We start from the raw sequence: 17,464 nt of genomic DNA, 5'->3' as shown, positions 1-17,464 counted from the left end.
TCATAATCACTTAAAAGCCAGATGGGTTTTTAAGGTAGTCAAAGTAAAAAAGCCTCTTCTTAAAAGGACCGTCCAACACAATATACTTTAAAAATTTGTTTGTGAATTAAAATTAAAGAAGTGATGGCATTGACTTGATTCATTTATTCTAGTTACTTTTCTTTTTATCAGATGTCCACAGCTTTAAGTGTTCCTTGCGGGGGAAAGTATTATTCTAATAAAGTTCACATTGCAAAAATTATCCCTTTATGGGTATCCCACAAGTTTCTTCTTCTGAAACCAGCTTTGGAAAGGTAGGGAGAAACTCTGTTAATGGACTTTTAGACTCTACAGAAAGAATGAAGTTTTAAAAATGACTTGAACCAAAACATGTGAAGTGGATTAGATTATTATAACCAGTTGTTCCCCCTCTTCTTTGAAGAGGATTACACAATCTCTGCCCACTGTCATGTGACAATGTGACATTAGGCTTCCCAAAGAGTGTTTAATTTCCACCATTGATAGCAGGCTTTGTCCTGTCACTTACTTTGGCCAACAGAATGTTAGCAGAACTGAGACAGGCCAGCTCTCTTAAGGTCCAGTGTGGCATGTGCCCAAGGTGTATAAGAGCTGATTGTTACATTTCCAGAAACTTGGCAAGCCACTTGTTAAACTGTTAGTAGTTTGAAATCAGCCATGGTGGGAGGATTTACATCATGGAAATAGCAAATCAGGACTCCTTCCTCAATGTCGGGTCCAACACACAGTGCACACAGAGAGGCAATCTTTCTGTCTGGACTGGCATAAAGGAAGCCGGTGGACTAGAGCTAAAGCTGCCTGTAGCAGATGAGAAATGAATCTCTGTTATTGTAAATCGCTGAGCTTTAGGTGGTATATCTCAGCAGAATGGGTCAAAAGCTGACTGATACACTGTGCTAGTATCATTACTTTTTGGTGAACACCAGTGAGCCCTACCTTTATCTGTCCAAATCTTGGTTTGGGAGATTTTTTCTAACACCTTGTGCCATCACACACCTTGGAACCTGAAAGAATGAAAATTAAATTCAGAGACTCAAGCCCAGGAATACAGGTCTTGGAAGATTAATGCAAAAATATGCAACAAAAATTACAGTTAAACAATTACTAAGCTCCGTCATTTTCAAAACTCGGCACACACAAGTCTGTCCTTGTGGACCTGGATGGGTAAGGAGTGACTCCGCCAGCTCCTCCACGTGCCGGCCACACACTCCCGCGCCCCCTTCCACCCCCAGACCCAGAATTGAGCGCTGTGTCTTTAAGGGGGACGCGGGGAGGCTGCAGCACAGGACAAAATGTCTGCGAGGATCCCGGATCGGCTCAGCGAGCCCAGACTCTCAGCCTGTCGCTCGCCCCTGCCGCGCGTCGCGGGTGATGGGGTGAGTGTGGGCGCGGGACTCGGCAGCGCGCGCAGAGCGCGCACAGGGGCTTCCAGCGGCTGAGGCCGGGTCGGGGGCTGGAAGTGGCCGCGGTGGGGGTCGGTGAGGTGAGCCGGGGGCGGCCGGGGCCCCGGGTCCGCAGGTGAGGCGCAGCCCGCCGCGGCGCAGCCTATTGTTGTTACCCGCTGGCTCGTGTTGGGGAGGGGGGGGCGGGGGGGGGCAGCGGGGGGTGGACAAGGGCCTCGCAGAGATGCGGGGTTCTGCGTAAAGGCCCATTTCATTTCCTTCAGCACCCCATTTTTGCTCCTTCTCTACAGTCTCCCTAAAAAAAAGTTATGTGGGAATATCGAGAAGCATCCGCTTGCCTTTTTTTTTAAGTTGCCTTACTGCAGACCCTAAGTCCGACTTCTAACAGTGCAAGGGTGCCCTGGGGTGTGCTTTCTTTACTTGAGACCTCAATGTTTTTTGCACGTTGGGGAATAACCCAATGCAAGCCAGACGCTCAAAGAAGAATCACTAGCCCCACCTCCGTGGTGCTCAGACAAAAGAATTTTCTGATCTGTTCGTAGTGTGCTGGAGCAGCTTGCTGGAGCAGCTTGCTGGAATTAATTACACTGACTAAATACCTGAAGCTTACCAAGCTAAGTTATTTTTCCCTCCTTGAAATAAAAAAATAAATATCTGCCACCATTGGAACTTCTAATAAGCCAAGATAGAGTGTTTCAGAGAAACTGCTGTAGCAATAGTTTAATAAATTGACATAATTAGGGTACTCATTTTCTGGACTTTTCATTAATGTATTACATGTACACTGACAATAAAAGGCAACTGACAATAAAAGATACTTAGCAATAAGTACAAAAAAAGGGCAAAAGCCAAACCCAAGTAATTCACAATTTAAAAAACTCTTTGTGGGCAACTTTAAATCACTCGATTTCATATTAAATTATGCATTTTACAAGATAAAATGAATTAACACACTTCTTTCTAAGAACATACGTATCAAAGTAATGTAGACCTGAAACAAAGGTGACCTGTAAGTCAGAACACTTTACAATGGGAATTTTAAAAAACACATCAGTGGAGAGATTTCTTCTGAGCCTTTTAGCTCACTGCAGAGTTATCTAAGAGTTTGGCTTATCACAATTAAAGACTACCTCTGATTCATCAGATAATTAGCTGTAGATGCAGTAAATTTTTTACAGCCCACGTGTAACCTTTTTTCTAAATATTTTTCATACTTGCCCCTTTATTCTCTGACCCAGGTATCCACATTTTCCACTTAGAAGGCATTTTTACTAACCTTTTAACTTCATCTAAGCCTCCAACCTGGTGTTTCCAGATGAATATTACTTGTCTGGATCTGTTTGTAAATAGACTGACACATATCAGTAAACTACTATTTTAACAGAGACAGACAGGTAAGAGATGAATGGATTCCTTGATGCTTGGTTTCCTTGATGCTTCAGTTGTCAAGGCTAATTATTTGTTTTAATTATTATGTTTTAGTTTGATTAAAGTTACTGGTGGATGGAATAAATCGAAATGTTTTTAGTGTTGCTACACAAGTCTGTGTGGACTTCACATTAGTGTGACTCTCTCACCTAAGGTCCAAGCTCAACTATACATAGTCCACCTGAAGTGGTCAACCTTGACAATAAAGAACAAATAAAGTTCTAATTCATTTGTTATTTATTTTTGAGAACTCTGGCCTTTAGCTGCCTAACATTTTGTATGTATACAAGCCTAAGTTTAAAATAATAAAATTAACTTTCTTGGGTGGTTTATAGGATGATTCTCAATGTTACAGTCAGAGTTACACAAATTGTTCATCCAGATTTTAATCTCTTCTTTTATCCTCTATGTTGCTATTCAGGGATATCATATGAGGAATCTGGGTTTTAATCTGATAGGTTATTAGAAGACTAGAATTTCTTGGGCCTCCCCGGTGGCGCAGCGGTTGAGCGCTGGGTTGCGAAGCTGCCTGAAGCCTCCGCGGCTCTAGTTCGATCCTCGGCTGCTCCCCAGCCACCGAAGGAGGGTCCCGCATGGTGCGCAGACCTCTCCTGCCGCCCGCTGCTCCCCTCAGCAGTGTACTTCGGTCCTTCTGCCTGCTCTGCTCCCCGCTCTGGCTCTGGTGAATTCTCTCACCCTCCCGCACTTCTGACTGTACCCAGTGCTTGTATAAATAAATAAATCTTTAAAAAAAAAAAAAAAAAAAAAAAACTTCCTTTAAAAAAAAAAAAAAAAGAAGACTAGAATTTCTTCAGGAGAGTTCAGAGGTGTGGTACCAACAAAAGTGTTCTCCCCTGTTTCACAAAGTAGTTAAAAATCATCTTCATTTCTGCCCGCCCCTTGAAACTAGACTGCAAAATTTCCACTGTTAAATTAATTTCCTGCTAGTAATGCTTTTATTTAGCTGCAAGAAATGTTATTTTAAAATATGAGCTTGGAAGCCTAGTTTACGACTCAAGCATGAGACATTTATTTGTGAGTTAGCACTGGCAGTAATGTGTTTTTGTGAATTTTTGTATTGTGAGGGCAGTGGGGAAGGGAAAAGCTGCTGAAGAATGACTGTTGCGCACACAAATGTCTGAATTAGGGCTCCTCGGCCAAGCCCTTCTCACTCTCACAAGTAGACACTGCTCTGGCCTTTACTATTATTAGAATTATTGGTGGCAGCATCTCTCACCATCAGTTGGTGGGCTTCTGCGGGGCAGGGACCATGTACTCCCCTTGGCATCCTGGGCAACAGGCACGTACCTGACCGTGAACTGTGCACTGGAGTGTTTGAATGAGAGTGAATGGAGTGACTGGTATAAGCAAAAGGATCACATTCATTGAGCTTTTCTGATAGTTTTAAAATTATTTAAGGGAAAATGAAGCGGTCTCTTATTTTTCACTTTTATCTTGTTAGCTAAACATCAGTGAATGGGTATGTGGTTTTGTTGGGTACCTGGTAAGGAAAAAATGTATATATCATAGGACTCTAGCTAATCATTGTCTTCTACGTGAAGGTCAGTTTGGAAAAGTGAAAATAAATTTCACCTGTTTGGGGAGGTGGAACTGTTATTCTTTCTCTCCCTATAATTTCTGTATTCAAAAATCCCCTTAAGGGCCTCCCAGTGGCACAGCTGGTTGAGCGTAGCGCTGTGAAGCTGACCACAGCCTCTGCAATGCGGGTTCAATTCCCAGCCGGCCAGGGAGATTTCCACATGGCGTGGCAGACCTCTCCTGTCTCGCCCACTGCTCCCCTCAGCAGTGCTTTCAGTCCCTCTGCCTGTTCTGCTCCCCACTCTGTCTCTGGTGAATCCTTTCACCCTCCCGTGCCTCTGACCTGTACCCCAATTCTTGTATAAAAAAAAATAAATAAATCTTTAAAAAAAGACCTTAATTTTTCAAACTTAAACTATGTATTGCATAATAGAATGTCAAAGAGAAAACTAACACTGCTTTTTAGCCACTAAGATCTTAATATGAGCAGTAAATACTGGTAGCTTTTTGCTCAGGCCTTGAATTTATAAAGCACTGCAGAGTCCACTAGTAAGATCATTTGCATTATCTAATTTCAGCCACCAATTCAGAGACAGATGATCTTGTCATCTCCCTTGACAGATGAGCAGATGGAGACTCAAGTGAGCTAGGACCAAGAAATGTAGAGTGGGACCCACCCCATAAAAGGTAACATCCCCTGAGTACCTGGCCTATACCAGGGAGATGAGTGAAGTGTCTGCTCTCCCATCACATCAATCTCCTATGGAGGTAGAATCTCCTTTTGGTCAGGGAACAGTGAAAAATCCCATACTGAGCAACCCCACAGTGGGTTCCCTCCACGGCCAGATGGTGGCAGACTGTGTGCACAAGATCTCTGAGCAGCCAGTCCATGGGCTTTGCCACCAGACTGTCTGCTCCAGCCTCCATAGTTAAGATTGCCTAGCACCGCCTGAGTTCATGTGCCTGAGGAATGTTTTATACCAATTATTTTTCAGTTATGTATAGACCTAAGTGATATACTCTACCTAAATGTAGATGCAAGATCATATGCATGCTTTCTTAAGACCTTTTTTTTCTTTTCATTTTTCACCCTCCTATCACATTAGCTACAGCCTCCTCAACCCATAGTTTGTGTGTGTGTGTGTTTGTGTGCACATGCGCTATATAGCTCTCTGTATTATAAACTTTTCTACATTTTGCTTTCTTCCTTGAGTAGTTCCTTCAGCAGTCTCTTTAGATCATCTGACAGAACTCCAATCTATCCTTTTTAATGAGTGCATATACATAATTTACCCAGCCATTCTCCTGCTGATAGGCATTCCTTCGTGCCCAGTCTCTTGGCCATTCTAAATTAGCACTGTAATAAACACCCCTAATACATATAACTTTACATATTGCAAATACAACTTCTTTTACAGAATAGATTCCCAGAAATCTCTGATTGCCTATTTTTAATTAATACATTGCCAGAATGCTTTCCTAAAAGCTTTCATAACCCTCCTAGTAAAGCATGAGTAATACATCCCTTTTTCTGACTCCCTTTTAGCTTTAGTTGGCTGATCTTTATATTTTTGTTACCAAGATGGATGTAAAACGAGACCTCATTGTTACTTCAACAGCACTTTCTGTACATAAATGATACTGTGTCTATTCACAAATTTCCGGCCATTTGATTTTGCTCTTAGGTCATCTGGCTACTCATATTTTTTGCCCATTTTCCATTTGGGCTGTTGGTCTTTTTCTTGTCAGTCTGTAAGATCTCTGTGTATTCGGGTTATGGCTGAAGAGTGTAAAACTCTCTGAGCCAAGAAGGCTAAAAGAAGGCTAACTAGGCGGCTTCTCTCCCACCACACTGGAGGGGCAATGTAAATGAGCTTGGGGGTATGTTTAGCAGAACTGGGTAGGCTGTTATGCCCCGCAGCCACAGACTGCTAGTCTCGCTGTAGATAGTGAATCTGAACAGAAGACTGTAAATGGAGCCAGACTGCAGCTGTGTGTGGAGGACTGAGAAGGTGAGGCAGTTGCGTACCGTGCTGCCTTCCACTGGTTAAGACCTCCAAGAGCGAAGGCCTGCCAAAGCAGAGGATGTCCCTCTGCCGCCCTCAGAGGGGCAGCACTGTGCTGGCCAACAACTGTAGTGCTGCCTGTCCCTGGCGCAGATGAGGCCTTCCACCAATTCTAAAGGATTCAGACATCAGAATCAGAGCTTCTCACCCTTCTTTCCACGTTAACACTTCTAAGAGATGGCATCCATGTATGTGCCTCTTACTAGGACATTCCAGATTTGAAGAAACCAGAGACATCTTACAGGGAGGTAAAGCATGACAGTTATTGTCACCTTTGGCACTTTTACAAGAACATCAGTAATGATTATTCTCAGATTGTGACACAGGTAAGAGAGTCTTTAGGTTTTGTGCAATTTTTAATACCCAACTCAAGAATGCAAGGCCAAACTCTTGATATTATGCAAAAACTTTAAATCTCTTCTGATTTAGAAAACAGAGGTTCATTATATTATTCTCACCATGCTTGTGTATATTCAGTAATAAAAAAAGGGACCTCTGGAAAGATAAGATTCAAATGTAGAAGGAAATAAAATTCCATTTTAAAAAAAGTAAGTGTAGAAAATAATTTTAGTTAAAGTTTGGCCACAAAAAATATTTTTAAGACCAAAACCATTACAAGTTATTCTTAAAGGTGCTCTGAAACTCCCCTCTTCATCCCACCACTACCTACTTTGGGGACTTTAGCAACTTAATATACCCATAGGGGTAAATCTAGCCTTTATTTTATAAAGACCTTTTCTACTAATTGTCGTTATGAGTAATCATATCCAAATCAATGCATACTGTATCAGAAGATATGTACCTAGCTATTTCCTTTGTTAGAAAACAACTGGCATTTGTCTTTTTTGATAATTCTGGTAAATTTACTTTTTGTTTAATGTGAGAGATGAAGTTGAATGTCCTGCCTGATCCTGAGTGGACTTGCTTGATGGGAAAAACAGGATGAGGTTTAGAAAACTAGAATGCATCTGAAACAAGACTTACCAATTGAATTAAAAGCTCACACTAAATGCTGTTGTAATTATTATAACAACTTATTTTTCCTGTTGTTTATCTTCATTCATTCCAAGTGACATTAGTGAGATTCTGGAACTTTGTCCTCTCCACTGCTACTGGTTCAAAACTTGACAGTATGAGTGGACACTGGTTGTCTTCATTGTGCATCTTCCCTCCATCTTGCCTTGATTTTCCCCTTGAAATAAATTCTCAGAAGAGCTCCAAGAGTCTGTCATATGTTCTCTTATTTTAAAGTTTCAAAGCAAACTTGCCTAGAATCACACATTTGCTCCTTTTTGAAGTTATTTCCCAAGGACAAACTTTACCTTTGTCTGTCACCCCTTGTTTGATAGGGTCCTGCAATGGCCAGTTGTTTTCCTAATAAAGAAGAATTTTGTTGCTTTATACTGATCCCTTTAACACGTACTGTATTGAGTAAAGAAAGAAGCTATTACTCCTCTTTATTTTTCTAACTTAACGAAAAGTATTGACTAAGCTTTGTCAATGTGGCTGGGATGAGCAATACAGAAAACTAGTTTTATTTGTTTTATGACTCAAGCACCTATGAGAAGATCACAAAAAATGAACACCAAAAAGGACAGGTGCTAGTCAGTATTGCTAGTACCTATTTTAAGGCTGTTTGATTGAATTTCTCTTACTCGACTGCCTGTCCTCTGAATGTACTCCTAGTACTGCTGATGGTTCTTCAGAACTCAGGAGTCACACTGCAGTGTCTCTACCAGAGCACTAGGGTTGGCTGCATACCCTGAAGCAATGACAGGGACCCGATGGCCGTCATGACATGGCCCACCATCTAATTTAAAGGTAAAAGTTTAGACAGCTGCTTTGTATATTGCTATTTCCTAAATTAAAAAAAAAAAATTAATGGCCTGTACTGCCAGTTTTCTCATTAACACATTGTTTTTAAAACAAAAAGATTTTCATCTTGAAAAAAGTTCCCTCATTGAAAGAAAGCTTGTCCTGCTGCTCCTAAAGTAAAGAAACCAGTTTTTCACTCCTGAAGCTTTACTTTCTGCTTGTTGTTCTGCCACGTTAAGGGAATTCATGATTCGTTCTTATTCCGAGAGAAATGACAGTAACTCTTTTTTTAAGGAGAGCAAAGAGTAGGTAAAATTGATTTATCTACACGGCGCTTACTTAGCTAGTTCTTCCCATCTAAGAGAATGTGTCTTCCCATTTTTAGCAAAGCACTTGCTAACTGGGGAACCATCTGATTTTGAAGAGAATTCCCAGTTAAGAAAAGAAAGCCTAGACATTCTAGACTTTCTCCGCCCCCCCCCACCCCGAAGAATAAACAGTAAATACTGAAAAAGAAACTCAGGCACCTTATCCAAACTAACCATTGGATTTTTATCTGTTATCAAAGGAAGGTGAGGTTTCCTCTTGACCTACAGTCACGGAAGTTGCGCGTCTGAACTAAATTCTCAGCTGAGCACGGCGTGCGCATGTGTGTACACGTAACCCTGTCCTTACCTCTGCAGACGCCGCAGACAGAATGAGGAGTGACGAGCTGGCCGTGACCATGGACGAGACCCGCGGGCCGGAAGACGCTGCGGCTCTGGGCGGCCCGGGCGCGGGGCTGGCGCCGGCGCCTTCCGGCCGCCTGGGGGCGCCATACTCCGAGGCCTGGGGCTACTTTCACCTGGCGCCCGCGCGCCCGGGACACGCGGCGGGCCCCTGGGCCACCTGTCGGCTCTGCGGCGAGCAGGTGAGCCGCGGCCCGGGCTTCCACGCGGGCACGCCGGCACTGTGGAAGCACCTGAGGAGCGCGCACGGGCGGGAGCTGGAGAAGAGCGCCGCCCGCCGCTCGCCGCCCGCCGGCCCCTGCCCGCCGCCGCCGGCCCCCGGCCCCGCCGCGGCCGCGGAGGGAGACTGGGCGCGCCTGCTGGAGCAGATGCGCGCCCTGGCCGTGCGCGGGAGCCTGCGCGAGCGCGAGCTGGCGCGACGCGAGGCGGCGGTGGAGCAGGGCGAGCGCGCCCTGGAGCGCAGGCGGAGGGCCCTGCAGGAGGGGGAGCGCGCGGTGGCCCAGGCCCGGCGGGAGCTGCAGGCCGAGAGGGAAGCGCTGCAGGCGCGGCTGCGGGAAGTGAGCCGCCGCGAAGGCGCCTTGGCCTTGGCGCTTGCCCCGCAGCAGACTCCGCTTAAAGAGGAGCCGGACGCGGAGAGGGATGGCTGCATCATCACGAAGGTCCTCCTGTAGGCTTCTGCACCCTGGTCCGTGTCTTCACCATCACCTGGGAGCAGAGTCTCGGGCCTCCTGCCGCCTCGCGCCATCAGGCTCTCCAAGTGCGAGGCTTCCAGCAGCTCTTGGGAAGCAAGAGTAGAACCCAAATTACGCTCTGGAGTTCGGGGCGCTTGGAGCGCAGGCTCCAGTGACTGTAGGCTTTCCGTGGGCATCAGTGTCCCAGGTGGCTTTCCTCTGCCTTTGAGAATGAGAGTCCCGGCAGCCTGTCAACTAGATCTCATGGAGCCATAGCCCCTTATTCTGTGACTTTTAGAAGCTTCCTTATCCAGGGAGACTGGCACATCACGTGGCCATATACCAGCCCGGGCAGCCACGAAAATGAGGATAAAGCATTTTACCCTAAAAGAGAAGTTTACTCATTTCCTAATGAATGTTTGTCCAGTGCCAGGTTCCAAAAAGGGGACCGACATTCATTAGTTTCATGACAGCTTTTTACCCGTTATCCGTGCTTCATCAGGGCAGCCTGGGAGTACCCCTCTGTTGGCGCCCTTCCCGGGCTTGCCCAAGTGCACCCTTTCTTACCTCAGCCATGTTCTTTCCCACTTCAGACCCGGTGGCAGCTGTCGTGACACTTTCCTGTCTCACGCCTCTTGTAGCAGGACTAACAGTATGTGACCTCATCCCCCTGTTGCTAGGAGTGGTGCTTCCTTTCACATGTGTCTCTACAGTCCTTACTTCTAGGCATCCCTCCCATCCTTGGCCAACTTTTCATCTCTGTTCTCACCCATTCCTCTTCCACCTTTACTGGGCACTTCCTCTATTAATGTACCTCTTTTTCTGGCTCATTCCCTCCCTTTTCCCAGACACTCTCAGTAAAATTCAGTCCTCCTTGTACTGAAAAGACAGACTCCCCCAGCCCAGAAGCTGCTCACTGACAACCACCCAAGAAGAGCCTAGTTTGTACTTTCTCCTTATTCTTTATCCTGCATTCCATGGCCAGCAGGTCACACTACACTGGTTTCTAAGAAGCCACCACAGTCTCCCAATGGCCAAAGATGGTGATTTATTTTCAGCCTTCATTATGCTTAATTTCTCCTCTTTTGAAATTTCTCATTTGGTAGACAGAACTTACCTTTCCTCCAAAGAACCCCTTTTCCTGGTAGACTGGTTCCCAATTTTTCTTCAGGTTCTTTTTTCCCTCACTTTTTATTGAAAACTTTCAAGCATTCAGAAAAAGTTCAAAGGCAAGGACAATGACTATCCATATAGAACCTCCACTTAGAGGGAAGTGTTAACATTTTATCATATTTACTTTTTCTTCACCCCATATGTGCATGACACTTCATCCTTAAGTATTTCAGCTTCTCTCTCTTAAGAACAAGGATATTGCTCTACATGTTGTGATATGACTATCATTTCTAAGAATATAATTGCCTAAGGTAGAATCCTTGCTCAAAAGTTCTCAATTGTCCCAACAGAATCTTTTTGTCTTTTCTAAAAAACAGGGTTTAATCAAGGTTCCTACATTACTTTTGATGTCTTTAGTCTCTTAGTTTGGAACAGCCCATAATTTTTTCCATGACACTTTTTGAAGAATCCCTGTCATCTGTCTTATAGAATGTCTTCTAGATTTGTTTGTTTTCTTAGGCCTATTTCTGACTCATCTATCTGTACAACCATAATAATCACCTCTGTGCCAATGACTCGTGACTACCTCCAGCCTTGACTGTCCTGTCTGGGTCTTTTCTTCATCCTTCATGTCTAATGCCCTGTTGCATGTCTCTTCTCTACTTCTATCTCCTGCTACGGAAGGTGTACGTCAACTCCGAGGCCCTGCTCTCCACCCAGTAACTAACACCGGTTGCTAAAAATGTAGCAGGCATATACTGTACATTTTGCATGTGTTGCCCTTATTCTCATAGCAGCTCTATGGAGAGGTATTAGTACTATGCACATTTTACTACTAAGGAAACTGAGATAGAGGATTAAGCAGCAGATCACAGCTGATTAGTAGTAGTGGAGCTGAATACAGGCCTTACCTCCACATGCCATGCTCCCAGCTGCTACATTGTCTCCTTTGTTAGCAGGAGCTGACACTTGTTTTCCTGCCCAGCTCCAACCCCATATAGAACAATCAGTGGCATTCCATGTACTGAGTATTTACCAAGTGTGCCAGGATTATGCTAAATGTGTTATAAGAATAATTGCATACCACATGGGAAGCCTATAAGGGTGCTTAAGCCCATTTTGTGGAGGATGAGACAAGTTTAGGGGAACAAAGTTCTTAGTACATAGCTACTTAGAGGCTAAGATTTGAATTCCAGTCTCTTTGGCTCTTAGGTCCCTGATTACTGAGTATATTTCTACAAAATATCACAACTTTCATCTGATGCCATATACCAAAAAGCTTAGGCCTCAATTATCTTTCATTGGGGGTTCATCTTCCCCATCCTTGTTTTCCCTCAATCCCCTTACCTGATGTTAAATTGGCCAAAGGAACTGCCCTAAGCCAACATTGATTATATCACTTTTCCTTCTCAAAGCATACCCGCTCCACACCCCCATCAAATTACCCATTAGCTATAAGCTTTGACTTTGCAGCTTACATTTAAAACCCCCACTCTGGTGCCAGTCTTATGTGTCCACTCCCCTACATCTAATGTAGCCTCCAGCCTAACAGACTCCTTATTCTTTCTCATGTGCCCTGGTCTTGCTACCTCTACGTCTATTGTTATCCTTCCCTCCACTAAGTCTCTGACCTCTGAGTATGAAAAATCCCACCCATTTTTCTAAGATCAAGCTCAAATTCAACTGTTTTTCATTAGAGATGATGCTTGTCTCTGCATCCTTAGCATTTTGCAACAAATAACCCTTAAAACAGAACCCTCCGGTATTAGATGGGGTTCTTGTTTTATCTCCCTTGCCAAACCTTGACCCCTTGAGGATTGTAATGGACTTCACTCATCTGACACCTACAGTGCCTTGCATATGATAGTTGCTCAATAAATATTTAATGCACTGAACCCACACAATGAGTTTAAGAATTTTTATGGTACAGTTCAGATAATTATGGATTTATCTTTAATTCTGAGATTTTGTAACAGAAATAAAAATAACCTAAAAAAGAAATAGCAGTAATAGTTTTTAAAAGCTGTTTAGTCAATAAAGATTTAGTTTAGTGTTAGTTATTGCGCTGATATCCAATCAACTACTCTAGCATGTCCTTATCAGGAATGGTTTTCTTAGAACTACCTTTTGTTTCACTATATGAATAACACAAATGCAATCTAGAAAGAAAAGGACTGTAGTCCTGTCACCTTGGTAAAACAACTGTAAACATTTTAGTATATTCTTTTGTCTTTTGCAGTTTTTACCTTTTATAATAGTGTAAGTTACTTCCCTTAAGTACTGAAATTTAACTTCTTTATGTGGGTAAGCTGAGTTGGAAGATATGAATTGACTTTCTAGAATAAGAAAAAAATCATCTGTAAAGTCACTCTTCTATTTCACCAATTGTTAGAAACATTACAATAAATCAAAGATTTAGAATCTTAGCTGCTCCCTCAAGAAAGCTATTGGGGATCTAAATAGCCCGTTGAGGGAAACAACAGAACAGTTGGTGTGACCGATGACTGAGTGCTGGTGTGACAGTTAAGGGACTTTCTTTTATACACTTCTTCGTTGTAATTTTTCTATACCAAGAATGAATTATTTTAATAAAGTAAAAATTGGCATCTTGCAACGGAAAAATCCTCACCATCAGTATTTAGCTTCCTTAGTGAAAATAAACAAAATCTCTAATACAAGGACTGATATAATCCCACTTCCAGAAAAACCTAGAAAGAAATGTAACCGTTGTCTAGTCCACCTCCATCATATGGAAAGCTGTAAATTTGTGTGATGATTGGATCCTGTTGACTAGGAAAGCCAGGTGTTGATGTGGGAGGGTTTGATCAAGCTTGTAGAATCAGATGTGAATTAAAATCTAAGCTTTCCATCAGGTTAGGTGTCAACTTGGTAACCACCTTAACTTGTCTAAACCTACTTTCCTTATCAGTAAAATAAGGACAATATATACCTTATGGGTTGTTTTAAGAACTAAGTAAGATATTTAGGCAAATTCCGACACATAGTTTAAACTCAAAAACTATTACCTTCTATTGCTCTTACCTGAATAGGAGCTTGAAACCAATTCAATGGACTCCAAAAAGAGTAGGATGGGATGATTCCTGAGTAGCCGTATGCAAACTACAAAAGCTTGCCTAGTCATTTTTCATGCTAGAACTTTTTTCTATCAGAACATAAATTTTATACCTGATTTACCAAATGACTCGCTACAGTCAAAATTCAGTATTACCTGTGACTGTAATCTGACAAATCTTACAAGTAAATATATCAAAATAAATATCCACCTAAGTACTTTTCCATTCAAAGTTGTCACCTTGAAGTACTATATAATAATCTCTCCAGGAAAGATTGTTGTTGAAAGTGTTATACATTAAGCTTAAGTAAAGGGGGCCTCCCTGGTGGCGAAGGTGGTTGAGCACAGCCCTGTGAAGCTGTCCGCAGCCTCTGCAGTGCTGGTTCGATCCCCACTGGCCTCGGAGCAACCCACATGGCGAGCAGACCTCTCTTGTCTCACCCGCTACTCCCCTCAGCAGTGTATTTCGTCAGTCTGCCTGTTCTGTTCCCCACTCTGTCTCCGGTGAATCCTCTCACCCTCACGTGCATCTGGCCTATACCCCGGTTCTTGTATAAATAAAAAAAAAAAAAAAACTTAAAAAAAAAGGTTAAGTAAAGGTAGCACAGTAATAGTAGAGATTAAAGCTCACTTTAGTGGGTTTATGATGTGAATGAATTCAGGTAGCACTGGGAGTCATTATATATTTTAACAGTATTAAATGTTTCTTTTTATGAAAACCTTAATTATGACATTCTCTGAAATCTGATTTCACAGTATTAAAATAAAGGCTTTAAGGAAAAACATTAAAAGCTAATGAAAGTTTATTATTTCAGTATATACTCTCCTGGGTCTTTGATCAAGATAAGTAATGATCAGATGAATGAGTTGGCAACCTTCCTGGCCTCTGAACTCTACTAGTAATTGGAAACTAAGCAACACATTATCACATGTTTAAGTACATCTAATAATATTCCACCAACTTCTCCCTGTCTTCTGCTTTCTAGGCAATGAATACTATGGCATTTTAATGAAGCTAGCTTTTCACTGAAAATTTTTGAAAGTCATTCTTGCTCAACAAAGAGAAGACATGGTATACCTCAATTCACATTGAGACTACTCCTCACCCTCCAGGGACTTTTTGATTTACATATACTTCACAATCTCTAATTTCCTATGACCTGATTGTTTTTTCTTTCTATACTTCAATAATCTACCTTTCAGATTTAAAATCTGCCTAAGCAGACGCTTGATATTGTTCTCAGTGAAATTGAGGAGGTACATAGCTAAATAAGGGGCTGCAGCTTCAGTAAGATTAACTGTTTTCTACATATCCTGAGTCCTAAAAAACATGACTAAAACTTTTTTGAAGGCAGAGCTTGTAAGATTCCCCTTAAAAGGTCTGGCTTAGAGACAGATCTGAAAATATTAAGAAAAAAAAAAAAATCCCTCCTTACTCTGACCCAAAAACTTTGGCTCTGAAAAAAACTTTGAAATGAACAGAAACAGAATACCCTTTTTGGAACTAGTAAGTCTTCATGTGACTTCTTGGCTTTTACTTCCTACCAAATATCTAAAAATAAATTCAAACTCCAGGGCCTCCCTGGTGGCGCAGCAGTTGAGCACTGGGCAGTGAAGCTGCCATCAAGCCTCTGCAGCGCTGGTTTGATCCCCGGCCGCCGGGCAAGAGACCCACATGGTGCGCAGACCTCTCCTGCCACCCGCTGCTCCCCTCAGCAGTGTATCATCAGTCTGCCTGTACTGTTTCCCGCTCTGGCTCTGGTGAATTCTCTCACCCTCCTGAGCTTCTGACTGTACCCAGTGCTTGTATAAATAAATAAATAAATCTTAAAAAAAAAAAATTCAAACTCCAAAAATGCAAGCAACCTTGTGCGATTTGTTTACTACTGTATCCTGAGTGTCTAGACTAGTGTCTGGCCTGTGTTACGTGCTTCATGGCTATTTGCTGAATGAATGCATGCTATTGAAAGATACATATATGAAATTACCTAAAATCCAGCTCTTCTTGGAGTTCTTTCTGCAACCCCCCAGCTCCCACAGGGGCCTACTGGATCTTCCCATTATTTCTCCAGATGGCTCCATGTCCAAAATCAAGCATAATCCATCTCTCCTTTGAGGGTCACCTACAAAGTCCCTCTTCTATCTTCTACCAACTTCCTGTTCACTAATATTAAGAAATTCAGCTCCTCAGTCTTCTTGTCCACTTCCATCTCCTATCAATAGCTCAGGGATATAAAACAACCATCTAGATACTGACCCCATTTTCCTTAACTTCAATAGCCATCTTACTCCAGAATTCTACTCCTACAATGGTGCCCTTGTTTTTGCTAACACAGCATAATACAACTAGTAATCACTAATATTTAAGAGCTTATTAGACACAGGACACTGTGCTCAGACCTTATTTCATTTAAACTTTCTAAAACTCCATGAAGACAGTAAGTACAGAGCTTTAAATGTTTAAAGGTGGGCCTCCCCGGTGGCGCAGCGGTTGAGCGCTGGGTTGCGAAGCTGCCCGCGGCCTCTGGGGCGCCGGTTCCATCCCCGGCTGCTCCCCGGCCACCGGAGGAGGGTCCCACATGGCGCGCAGACCTCTCCTGCCGCCCGCTGCTCCCCTCAGCAGTGTACTTCGGTCCTTCTGCCTGCTCTGTTCTCCGCTCTGGCTCTGGTGAATTCTCTCACCCTCCCGCGCTTCTGACTGTACCCAGTGCATGTATAAAAAACAAAAACAAACAAAATAAAGAAAGAAAGAAAACATGCCTCTATATAAAAAAAATAAATAAATAAATATTAAAAAAAAAATAAATGTTTAAAGGTCACTCAGCTCAGGAATGGTAAAATGATAACACAAACCCAAGTGAGTCAAGACTTTTCAGCCAGTGCTCTTAACCACCCCACTGGGATGGAAAGAATAAAAATATAAACCCCTGCTTGGTCATTGTGTCATGTGGGCTTTCTGACCTTGAGAAAAAATAAAATCCTTTCTAACCCTCTAATTCATAAAATACCGGAAGGAATAAAGAAGATATTAAGTATCCAGCACAGTGTCTGACATACCACATTGTGTTCTATCCATCCTAACACTTATTGAATACCTCCTAAGCGTCTAATCCAGTGGCAGGTACTGAAGATACAGCAAAGTTCCTATCTTCATAGGTCTGTACAGTAGCTAGTGGGTGCTCAATAAATACCTGATAGATGGAACAAACCCTCCAGGTTTGCCAGCCTCCACTCTGCCTCGCCTCAATTAGTCTGTTATAAAGCAATCTAATGAGGGCCCTTTCCTGATTAAAATCCTTCAGGGGATATCCTCTTTGCCAAAGAGAAAAAATCCATTTTTTTTTGACACAATATGCTAGAATGGCTGGAGTAGGTAAGTGGGTGGGTTCCCCTCACTACTGCCTCCTGCCTCTTCTATCGGCAGTGAAACCGTTTCATTATGAAATCTATTTGGAAGTATGAATTGTAAACCAGATCTGTGTAGACCTATTCTGGTAATGGCATGAAAAGCACAGTCACCATTTTGGCAACTTAACCCTTCCTTACCCCACCCCAAAACACACACACACTTGCAGCTCTTAGGACAATGCCATGGGTTCTGTCAAACAAT

At 42.8% G+C, this 17,464-nt stretch overlaps 1 protein-coding gene and 1 non-coding gene across 7 annotated transcripts; both read left to right on the top strand.

Moving 5' to 3' along the window:
• Window positions 1-1,225: 1,225 nt before the first annotated feature.
• ZBED3 (zinc finger BED-type containing 3) lies at window positions 1,226-14,632 on the top strand. 6 transcript variants are annotated; one of them, XM_037529771.2, is made up of 3 exons: window positions 1,226-1,394; window positions 8,141-8,275; window positions 8,953-14,632. In XM_037529771.2, exon 3 carries the CDS (start codon window positions 8,967-8,969, stop codon window positions 9,666-9,668), a length of 702 nt encoding a protein of 233 aa, XP_037385668.1. In that variant the 5' UTR covers window positions 1,226-1,394; window positions 8,141-8,275; window positions 8,953-8,966; the 3' UTR covers window positions 9,669-14,632. The 6 variants fall into 6 exon arrangements, with proteins under 6 accessions (XP_037385668.1, XP_037385673.1, XP_037385672.1 ...); XM_037529776.2 differs by lacking the exon at window positions 8,141-8,275 and adding an exon at window positions 4,967-5,075; XM_037529774.2 differs by lacking the exon at window positions 1,226-1,394 and adding an exon at window positions 5,770-6,780.
• Window positions 6,386-6,523, top strand: LOC119230239 (small nucleolar RNA SNORA47). The gene has a single exon (XR_005121701.1). It is a non-coding gene; the product is annotated as a small nucleolar RNA SNORA47 (small nucleolar RNA).
• Window positions 14,633-17,464: the final 2,832 nt, after the last annotated feature.

The sequence above is a fragment of the Talpa occidentalis genome, unplaced genomic scaffold (assembly GCF_014898055.3).
Source record: "Talpa occidentalis isolate TD23 unplaced genomic scaffold, MPIMG_talOcc4v2.1 talOcc4.6, whole genome shotgun sequence".
Lineage (NCBI taxonomy): Eukaryota > Metazoa > Chordata > Mammalia > Eulipotyphla > Talpidae > Talpa > Talpa occidentalis.
This window is presented reverse-complemented; position numbering and strand designations above follow the sequence as displayed.

Excerpts from the sequence above, each read along its gene's own strand:
- ZBED3 (XM_037529775.2), top strand. The coding sequence starts at position 8,967 with ATGAGGAGTGACGAGCTGGCCGTGACCATGGACGAGACCCGCGGGCCG.